Source organism: Fusarium oxysporum, genomic scaffold (assembly GCF_000149955.1).
Source record: "Fusarium oxysporum f. sp. lycopersici 4287 supercont2.34 genomic scaffold, whole genome shotgun sequence".
In the NCBI taxonomy this organism is placed as follows: domain Eukaryota; kingdom Fungi; phylum Ascomycota; class Sordariomycetes; order Hypocreales; family Nectriaceae; genus Fusarium; species Fusarium oxysporum.
The window spans coordinates 41,807-53,222 of NW_017264846.1; the positions used below are offsets into that span (position 1 = coordinate 41,807).

The 11,416-nt window shown below is 47.7% G+C and overlaps 2 protein-coding genes across 2 annotated transcripts; both read right to left on the reverse strand.

The window, feature by feature from the left end:
* Positions 1–7,712: 7,712 nt before the first annotated feature.
* Positions 7,713–8,444, reverse strand: FOXG_22417 (uncharacterized protein; the record flags this gene model as incomplete). Its single annotated transcript, XM_018402825.1, has 1 exon — positions 7,713–8,444. The coding sequence occupies one exon, from the start codon at positions 8,442–8,444 to the stop codon at positions 7,713–7,715; it is 732 nt and encodes a 243-aa protein (XP_018256955.1).
* Positions 8,445–10,318: 1,874 nt separating this feature from the next.
* Positions 10,319–11,416, reverse strand: FOXG_22418 (CMGC/CDK/CDC2 protein kinase; the record flags this gene model as incomplete). Its single annotated transcript, XM_018402826.1, has 4 exons — positions 10,319–10,544; positions 10,602–10,841; positions 10,930–11,278; positions 11,380–11,416. 4 exons carry the CDS (start codon positions 11,414–11,416, stop codon positions 10,319–10,321), a joined length of 852 nt encoding a protein of 283 aa, XP_018256956.1.

Genomic DNA, 11,416 nt, shown 5'->3' on the forward strand with positions numbered 1-11,416 from the left:
AATCTGATGCAACTCAGGCAAAGATGAAAATAGTAGTTAGATGGCTTAAGAATTGCAAACACCATTGCATAGCTTGTGGAAAACTCATTATTAAGAGAGATTCTACCTAATGGTATTATCATTTCACGATATTATTCGTCGTTTGAGGACAGGGATCTAATTGGTTTACTTACCACAGAGTATTCTTGTATCGTTTTCTACTGCTTCTTGTCAAAGTTTGCGCCGCAGAGAGGTTATCATTGTCCTACTTTGTTCAATAGCAGCTTTCCTCACTTCAATGCACAATCTGTTTTGTATTTAATCTGGAAGTCAGGAGGGTTAGGTTCGAAGATAACGTCCATGTGTCTCTGATCTTAGGTTTACGACATATTTTGGAAGGAGTCGAGTAGTGTAATACAGCCTGTCTTGTAAACTGCCAGAAGCAGCCATCATAAGTACGGTATGCGGATTTCTCTAAGCCACAGACGAGCACCGGAGCATTGATGCAAAGTATGACACTTTCAGAGTACAAGAGAGCTGTTGATGTAAGCACTGCAGTCTTGATTTAACTAGCTAGAAATGTCCGACGGATCACCTCAGGGCTTAACACCGTGATAAGTCACAGCTCATAGCCTGAGAACAAACTCGGCAGTGCTTGCTAGAAAATCATAGCAAGCGAGATGTTCTACTCCAGGGCTGAATAGGGAACAACACTTAAAGGTCACGGCATATCAGTGCTCATAATTACTTCAGAGTAAGGTCCATACTAGCAACATCCTTCTGTAAGCCAGTCCTGATCCCGTCAAGCTCCTTGCACGAACTTGTTTCAAAAAGAACATGCCCATTCAAGCAACCAGCATAGTCTAATACAAGAAAGTCTGCGTCTAGGCTAGTTATGCTTCATTGCTGGCCTTATACATACCATATTTCCCATCGTTGTTCCTTTACGCATATAAGCAGCTATTATCGGGCTTTCAGTAGCGACTAGTCTCCTTCCGAATACTCAGTGATAAGTGGCAACGCTCTCAGTGTTTTGCTAAGAGGTACTTGTCCATAAGGAACAATTGTTGCAGGCTGGACATTGACGGTCAAAGCCTAAGTCGTCTGGTTTATCAATCAGACTGGTGATATTTGAACGCGATCTCGGTGGCATAATATTGGTGTGCATTAGCTAGTTTCGAGATGCAATGCTGCCGCAGAGTCTGGGATAGATTCCCAAAGCAACCCATGTAACTCAAAAATAAGCATGAAAATTAAAAGTCTCTACTCAATAGCCGCGCATAGTCTTGCCTATTAGCATGCAGCTCGTAAGGAACTTCACTTACTTTAACTCAAACGTTAAAGAATTTCAGTTACCAGTCACTTGGGGGCGACATTATATAAATGCCTGTAAGTAAGGCATCATAAAGTTTGCCAACTAGACTCCAACACAATAACCATATCGTTCGGACTTCCATGCATAATCAGGCGCCAAACACCATCACAATCGAACCCTAGTCCTTAGGTTGCAGGTAAATTATACTCCGCTTAAATCTTCCCGGTTGGGTTGCAAACATACATTACCATATACAACCCCCCTTTCGACAGCCCCACCCTTTCGTCAAGCAAAAAAAAAATAGCACCACCAAAATTCGTCAACTTCACTTATACGAAATTTGGCCAGAATAAATAGCTACCTAAAAGAAGCTTCTTTTATTGATTATATAAATGAGTGGAGATAATTATTTTGACCTGTTGAGGATGTGCTGGGCACGCGATATATGCAAGTCATGCTATTGAAATATTTTCAATATGGTCACTAACCTCCTCACCGCTCTTTCTCGTGATTTTTGATCTTTACCCTCGACAACAGCAGAAAAATGCCTAAATCACGACTTAAATGGGAATATACAGAGGACGATATGGCTGACGCCATATTGGACATTACCGATCATGGTTTTTCACCCCCTCAAGCGGCCCAGAGAAGAGGAGTGCCCCGAACGACCCTCATCGATAGACTTAATGGCCGTGGGGCCGCTGAAGACCAGATCCAGCCTCGCCGACGTTTGTCCAAGAGCCAAGAAGATAGGCTCGCTTTCTGGATACTCCGTCAGGAGTCTTTGGGCTATGCTCCGTCCCACAGTCAGATCCGCGCTTGCGTCATGGGCCTGCTGAGACAGCAGGGCGAACATCCCGACTTAGGACGTAACTGGGTGATCAAGTTTATCAATCGCCGCGCAGACCTAAAGACCAAGATGGGTAGACGTCAAGAAGCTAAAAGGTTCGACTCTTTCACACCTAGAGCGGTTCATTGGTACTTTGATATCCGGGATGGCCAGTATGGCTGGATCAAGCCTGAAAACACCGTCAACGTTGATGAAGGCGGTATTATGACTGGTTTCGGCAAGTATTCACCTCTATTACTTGTCGGTGCTTGCATTTTGACCGACTAATTCTCTTCATTCAGGCCTAGATAGCTTAGTTGTTGGAAGCGCGGACCCGAAGCGCAAGGCCTTCCTCAAGGGACCACAGACTCGGAATTGGACTTCATTCATCGAAGCTGTCACTGCTGACGGCCGCGCTTTAGTTCCTGGCATAATCTTCAAGGGGAAGGAACTGCAGAAACAATGGTTCCTTGACGAGTTCAAGCAGATAGCAGACTGGTATTACATAACTTCGCCCAACGGGTGGACTGATGACCACATAGGCATTGAATGGCTTGAAAGAGTTTATCTGCCCCAGACGACACCTGCTGACGACTCAGACGCTAGACTGATCATTTTAGATGGCCACGGAAGCCATGCAACAGTATGTCCTCCATTTTCCCCATCTCACGATCAGTGCTGAGTGGTGGAAGGATGAATGGATGGCCACGTGTTTTTTAAACAATGTTTATTGCTGCTATCTACCAGCACACTGCTCTCATGGACTCCAACCACTAGACAATGGAGTCTTCAACGCGTTAAAGGCTGCATATCGAAGAGAGCTGGAAAGGTTCGCCTCGTTGACTGATTCCGCTCCGATGGACAAGGTCAATTTCATCAGGGCCTACGCCAAGGCTCGCCGAGTTGGAATGACTAAGAAGAACATACTGTCAGGCTGGAGGGTCACTGGCAACTGGCCGATTTCGCGTTCCAAAGCGCTGCGACACCCTGAAATCCAACGAGACAGGCCAAACAGCGACCCAAGAGTGACTCCTGAACCTAGGCCGTATCTTGGCTCGGACGATACTCCACAGACGAGCCGTCAAATTCGAGATCTTGGGCTGAACAAAACACCAAAGACGCGGAGACGGTACAAAGTGATAGCCAAGGGCTTTGAGGCTCAACAACAGACAGTAGCGGCGCATACGCAGAGGATTGCCAGCCTAGAGGAAGAATTGGCTCGGCTGAAGAGAAGGAAGAAGAGGAAGGCGGTACCGAATCCTAACAGGCGTTTTATGACTCTCGGGGAGACTTTAGCTGTTGGAGAAGCCATACCTGAAGGGGAGACTCAAAACGAGTCTGTCGTGGTGGAATCTGTCTGTTCAGACGAGCGAGAGTCAGAATCAGAGGCTAGCTCGGTCATTGAAGTGAGAGAGGAAGCCGTACCTCAGCAACGGACCACGCGGTCAGGACGGCTTATTAAAAGACCTAAATTCTAATAGAGATAGTTGTTCGCTATTGTGAGATGAGATATTTTGCACATGTCCCTCATTTTGGCCGAGTTGTTTATAAGTGAAGTTGTCCATTTTTGGTGGTGCTATTTTTTTTTTTGCTTGACGAAAGGGTGGGGCTGTCGAAAGGGGGGTTGTATATGGTACATAGTAAGCTATAACCTGGCTGCTAATTGTAAGAAGATGCTTGTTTACTTGGGAAGGCTTAGAGGAAAGACAGCGCTGCCCACAAATCAAATCCAATCAAACAAACTGCCAAACAAATCAATCAAATATGCCATAATCTTATTTCAAATCAAACAAATAGAGATACCTCGATTTGACATGACATTTGATATATTTGATACAGGATATGAGGTTGGCGATATGATCTATCGGGCTGGGGGAACGCGTCCTTGCAGCCTACCCGGAACCGGCTTAATGCTAAAAGCTGGCGAGCTGATCTGACCAATCATAGTCGCTACTTAGATCCTCTATTAGTGGTCTACCCTCGGCAGGACCTTATCATCGGCCGAGGAGAAAGTAGCCTCTTAACTTTTCTGTCTGTCACCCCCACAGCATCAAACCGCGTCGGTGCCAGTTTGTTTACTCGCCCATGCGTGCTATTCCTATTGATCGACGCGTAACCTGGTGAAATTTAACGACATCATGCTTCCTTCTCCACCCTCCGCCTTTGCTCTCCTCCGATCACCGAGAAATTTGGCGATCCAATTTGAGCTAGCGACGCAGACGCCATCGCCAGATCACCCTACCGTTGCGGATCTTCCACAAGCAGTATGGAGGAACAAACGATATGTTTTAGACGAGTCCCTTTCTCGGAAAGGCTCGAAGGGCCGGAAGAGCTGGATCAAGCGCCACGGATTTTTTGTCGTTGAGATCGATTAAGCCCTTACTGGGCCTGCCGTTTGTGCGACGCAAAGGGTCAGCCTGAGTTCTTCGCCGCTGCTGCTACGAGTTCGGCAGCTGACCATCTCCGCAGGTATGAGAATGTGACATGGCGAGCTTAAGCATCATTGACCACGCGTAGGTTCCACAGGGTCTTCGAGAGCAGTCAAGGCGCCGACACAGACCCGTCAACCGATGAGACTGAACGGCCTAAGCGACGGCGCTTGCAGTACAGCGCCGTGCCGCGTGCTAGAGTCGCGATTATCCGAGAACTGAGCCTGGGACTTCTGATCAATACCAATGTTCCCTTTTCTTTCTTTAGCGATACGTTCTTTCAGCAGCTCACCTGGCAACTTGACCCTCATCTATCTGATCAGATATCATGGAGCCGGCAATCGATGAGCCGCTTGTTGGATGACATGTACAAGACCAAGAAGGACAGGGTCAAGCAGGAGCTCTCGGATGCCCTTAGCAAAATTCATCTGGGGTTCGACCTCTGGACATTACCGAATCGACACGCTGTCATGGCAGTCAAGGCTCATTTTCTTGACCGCCAGGGGAAGCACCAGTCGCGCCTACTGGCACTCCGACGCCAGCTCGGGTGTCATAGCGGAGAGAATCTCGCGGTGACACTTGGGTAAGTTGTGCGTGAGTGGAAGATAGAGGATCGAGTTGGAACAGTGATCTCGGATAACGCATCTTCCAACGACACCTGACTTCTGAACTTCTACGGAGATCTCGATGCAGAAATGAGCCTGGTGGACATCCGCGCTAGACGTATGCGCTGCTATGGACGCATCTTGAACCTGGTTGCTCGCGCCTTCCTGTACGGCGAAGATCTTGAGGCTTTCGAGGCTGTATTGTTTATATTGCGCAGTGTGTGCTGGGTGAAAGTATATTTTATACAACTTGGTTATTTATTATTAAGATGAGAGCTCTTCTCGGCTTTATATCTCTAGATAGTTTCATCTAGGACTTTGAACTTTAAATCTAGGACTTTCAGACTAATAGTCTGAATCCTGAAGATAAGGGGGATTCCCAGATTTTCCAACAGGCTGAATCTCAGGTCTTCAACTTCCTTGGTCGCCACGAGGATGATCTACGACACTGGAGAAAGAAAAGGCTGGTAGGAAAGCTCCACAATGTTGTCAAGTTTATCAGGTCACCTCCTCAGAGGAGCGAGCTCTTTAAGAAGATCTCGCGCGAGAATGACGAAGCACAAGAATATCTCTTGGCGGGCGAGTCGACGGCGGAGCTAGAGGTCGTCATGAACAACGACACGAGATGGAACTCCACTTATCTCATGATCTCTCGAGCGCTCGTCAAGCAGGGAGACATTAGGGCGTTCTTGGTTCATCCAGAGGTGGAGAAATGGCTGCCCGAGGCCGACATGTTGAAGGGAGATGACTGAAGACTCTTGGCAGAGATCAAACATATCCTTGAGCCATTCTATCTGCAGACTATGAGAAAGCAGGGCTGGGGTAGCGAGGGAGGTGATGACAGGCATGGAGTACTTGCTGGAACACCTGGAGGATCGGAAGTTGTTCCATCATGTTGTCCCAGACGACGCAGTGGGAGAGAATACAGATTCTCAAGTCGAACCGGCCCGAGGGCGACCGGATCGAAATCGGCAGCTTCCTGCTAGGTTTAGAGATTGCGAGATGGATATACATCCACGAAAGTCAATGGAAAGCTCCTTGCCAGGTCGTGGGTCGGGACAATGCGATGATGGACCAGGCAAGTCATCAGGATCATCGGGAATCGACGACATGGGGAAGGATCACTGACACTATCTGAGACTGTCCATCATAACCGCCTGGCAGAAACTTAATGAGTACTACACTAAGCTTGGAGAGTCACCGTTGTTCGCCGCATCCATTATCCTCAACCCGTCACTCGGCATGAGCTATCTGGAGGTGAACTGGGCGTCAGAGGAGCAGCTTGTGTGGGTAAGGGATGCCAAGATTGGACTGTCTGACTACCTCGACCGCTGGTACCGCTGCAGTCGGCCGGTGGATGAGTAGCAGAAGGCGATTGTGGAGAGAGCGGCATTCCCAATTGTACCACGAAAGACATCTGAAGCTAGTGTGTTTAGGCAATGGGCTAAAAGCAGGACTGCGAAGACTACGGCGATGAGTAGCGAGCTGGAGCGATATCTGCGGCTAGAGCCACAAGAAACTGAGGATCCAATTGAATGGTGGATGGGTCGGCGGGGGCAGTTTCCCATGGTCAGCCAGCTGGCTCTCGATATACTTGCGATACCGGCGATGGCGACTGATTGTGAGAGGTCATTCAGCCTGGCCAAGCTGACGTTGACGTCGCAGAGGCTTTCAATGGCGACGGAAACATTGGAGAAGTTACAATGCCTCAAGAACTGGGTCAGGCATGGCGTGGTGAAGCTAGGGGCGACAGCGGGTGGGAGGGATGAACTCCAGTGGGAGATTGGAAATAGTAGTATGGAGAGCACAGATGTTGAGATTTGAAATGTTTGAAATATTTGATCAAGTATTTCAAACAACACATCCAGTACCGGAGGCTGCCAAATATCTTAAATATGGCCCCGGATTTGATTTGTTTGATTTGTGGGCAGCGCTGATCAGTGGTGGTGTTTCTTCGTCCGATTCTCCCATTGCGCTACCCTCCCCATTCTGGCCCTCATTTTCGTCATGCTTAAACCTTTCGTCCTCTTCGTCTTCTTTTTCTTCTTCATCCATATCACCGGCTTCAGAATCGCCAGACTTCATCATGACAATGCTCTCAATCGCTCAAGGTGTTGTGCTCACAGTGTTCCCCTTAATTAGCTCTCTCTTCACCAAAGTCAGTTTTAACGTCGACTCCATCGGGTGACTTGATAGATTACCAAAACCCCTCGGTCAGAGCATTAGCCTGTTTCCAAAGCTCATGGCTCCACAATGCTGATATCAAACTAGCAAAACCCCAGATAATACAGTAGGCAGTGGTAATATTGTTTAGTAACCCAGCATATCCGTCTGGCAAGGAGTGTTGATAGCTGTATCAAAAATTAGCACCATCAGCCATGATATCTTGTTACTCACAGTGGACTCGGCGACATATGATAATGATCTGACATAAGGAGTGCCTCGAGCGTGACTTCGGACCCCTGGAAAAAGCTCGTTAGGGTCCCTGATGGAATCCACTGCGGGACATGGCGTACGCTCTGGTGCTTTGTTTATACTTAAAATGATATTCGTTTCTAGTGAAGCTTTCTTCTGAAATCAACCTCGAAGTTGACTCCTGAGTTATCATCCCAATATTCCTGACCATTGACGATATATCGCACACAAAAGAACAAAGGGCTCGAGTCAAGCTCATCCGCATCAAAGAGCCTAATGCCAACAACAAATTTATAGTAATTTTTCCCATTCCTAGAGATTGGAGCACGATAATACTGCGCTGGGGCTTCGGAGACCGTTTTCCAATAATCTCGCGTAAAACGGCAAATGATAGATTTTTCAAAGGCCAAGTTGGCTACCACGATAAGGACATAGAGAGCCATGCGACGACTAGAGAAATAGAGTCTTTGGACTCTGACATCCATCGACTTTCGCGTCGAATCCTCATCGGGGAAGTTAGGTGTAAAGATTTCCCATTGAGGCGACGAGGCTACTTGCTGGTTGGTTATCCTTTCATCCAAGAGTGGATCCTTGCTCACAAATGATGAACTTGTGTCGATTGTCAGTGGTTTGTCGGCGCTCGAAAAGTAGCGTACATGCTCCAAATCTGGGCCAAAATGAACAGTCTTGAACGAAGGCTGCTTTTCGGCACTACGACGATGACCGAATACATGCAGAGCCGGACGTGACTGTTGCTGCATCCTTTCTCCCCCTCTTTGGACGTGACCTCCATCGGTTGTAACAATCGCCGTGTAACTGGGCGTTGTCGCAGAGGAAGCGCAGTTCAGTCCTCCAGTGTGTTGTTGATTCATTGTGACCCTTCCGTTTGCAGTACAATTGGGATGCCCATGTTGAGGGTCGCCCTGGGGCTTCTTTTTCGAAGTGGCTTGTGATGGCAGGGTATTCAATCGCAAAATCCGCCTGGCGCATTCTTGCAAGCCTTTGGAAGTCTTGAAATCCTTGCCAAATGATTGGAAGATACTATTATCATTGGAGTTATGTAAAGTTGAATCTCTTGGAGTGATCGAACAAATGGACGTCACACCACGATATTGTTGGGTTGGACTACGCGATCGTAGTGGCATTGCCGGGGCACTTATGGCTTCTGATCTTGCCTCCATGTGTCTGCATACGAGCGGGGGTCAGGTGTCGACGGAATGCAAGCAGAAACAGCAGGAAAATGATTGGATACTGGTTGAGAGCCCGCGCTTGGGGCGTCCTTTTCGTATGTAATTTGGGAGAAATAGATGTCGAAGAGCTGTATCTTACGTGTGGTATGATATATGAGGCGAACGATTACAATGCGTGATTTCCGCTGGACAACACAGCAAGAGGCTGGCGTAGATAAAAGCATCCTGGCAGGTGGAGGTTTATTTGATTTGGTTATGATGGGGGAGGAGGGATTTGTGTTACATGTTGAAGGTGTCATTGGTGATTCAATGTTGACTTTTGTTTATGACGAATATGGCCGTGGGTTCATGGGTCATCGAAGATATGGTGACACTGCTGCCAGTGCGGGGAGTCACATGTGAGAAAAACCAATGATTCCGAGCATATCGCTCTTCCTATGCCTCAGAGGACCTAAATTGTACCATCATAGTTTTCAAAATCATGATACGACAAGGAAATTGTCTCAAAAGTAACATGTGAAATCACCACACCGCAGGCGGCTCAAATTATGAATACGTCATTGCAGTCAGTATTGTCCAATAGTAATTGAAGTTTCCTAACATATACTCCAGCCAGACATGTGAGATGCCACAAGAAGTTAGAAAGGGTGACGTTGACGTACCATCATCAAAGCCTCAATTCTCGTACTGACAGCGGGGTCGGTCGAATTAAAATGCCTCAAACGAGAGGTACTTTACTGCCTACCTAATTTCTATTTATGATAGGAGTACTAGCAATTCCCGTAGTTACAAAGAGGAACCAAGCACACGCTACACCAATAATCAGTCTGTCCCCTTCTTCCATTGCCGTCACTCTCCCCAAGGGGCCCTCTTTTTGGCTTTTTGACCTCACTTGGCCTTGTCGAAGGCCCTGACATGCAAAGTAGTCCAACCTCATGTGCCGGCAGACAAGGGGCTCTTTTTGCTATATTTTAGGGTCGGATTCGCCCCCCCCGCGATGCCTCTTCCTTGACTGACTTTCTTGATATATGTTGAATCAGGCGTTGTAAATGCACTCTCGCCTCTTCCTATGAATCATATACCCCTTCCCGTTTGGCTGGGGCCTGTGTAGTTAAGCAATATAGCTATTGAAAAGGGCCACATCAAGAAGAAGGTCCAACAAAGTGCCTGCCGAGGGCCGCGGCGGAGGGGATGATCATAGGCATAATATGACCTCAACTGGCCACCTCGATCAACATGGTTCATTTCGTCGTTATAAGCGGCAGCAACTGTCGGAGATTTTATTACCTTCACAGCTTCGTCACCAAAAAAAAGCGCTGTATCGGCTTGGCCTCTGACTTCTTAGAAGACGGCCTCTTCCTCTTTCGATCAACTCGCTCGTCGCCCGTGAACACAGTAGAGTCAAGCGAGAGTTGCATAGAATAGAATCAGGCGAGAAGTATGTGGAATCAGATTCACAACCCCAAAGTATGGTCCACGTTTCATATCCAGTCGCATGAACCTAGTGGTAATATGTGACAGTTCCCCTACTTGTAGTAAATTTTCAGGTGGCCTGACTACGCAAGAAAGCCTTCAAAGTAAGGGTGGTTGCAGGCCTGTTTAGCCGAAATGCGTCTAGCCGGATTGTAGATCAGCGTCATATCGAGAAGTTCGAGGCTTGCTTTGTTGAGGTTATCGCAGAGGGCCTGATCGTAGTTACGTTGCCACTTAGGAAACGAGGACTTGAAATCGCGGTACGAGGTAACTCCAGGCCAAACGTCTTCCGTAGGAGTGCCCAATGTGCTAGGGCATCAAAGTCAGACTTCTCACTCACAGCATATGCGAGGATTATAAACTTACCGGAAGATTTTAAAGATCTCATCAATCTCAGAGTCACCAGGAAACAGCGGCTTTCGAACGCACATCTCTGCAAAGATACAGCCGACAGACCACATATCAACACCCGTCGAGTATTGTTTTCCGTCCAGTAGAAGTTCAGGTGCTCGGTACCAGAGCGTCACGACATCATGAGTGTATGGGCGCAGAGGCACACCAAACGCTCGTGCCAGCCCAAAATCGGCTAACTTGAGATTTCCCTTCCTTGTCGATGAGGAGATTAGCGGGCTTCAGATCTCGGTGCAAGATACGGTAGGAGTGACAGTATTTAACGCCAGCACAAAGTTGGTACATGAATTTTCTAACCACCATGTCATCCATGCCTAGTTGCATGAGGTATGCCAATGATCCCTCCGGAAGCACCTTGCCTCGTCCACCGTCACTGGCCGGTAAGGTCTCCATGTACCTTTTCAGGTCGATATCAAGGAATTCGAAAACGAGGTAAAGATTGTGGTATTCAGCGTGAACGATGTTCAGAAGACGCAAGATGTTAGGGTGCTGCAGTTCCTTGAGGAGAGAAATCTCCCGGATGGAAGTGCTCGGTACGCCCTCGCACTCGGCTTCAAGATGTATTTTTTTCAATGCGACAATTCGTCCCTCATTTGCAAGGTCACGAGCCATGAAAATAGCACCGCAAGCACCTGGTAGGTTTAGTTAGTCCGGCAATTAAATAGGAATATATTAGAAAATACGATGGCTGCATAAATGGTGGCCAAGGCCCCAGCGCTAGGGTCAGATGTACCTTGGCCAATCTTCTCTAACTTCTGGTAATTATCCAT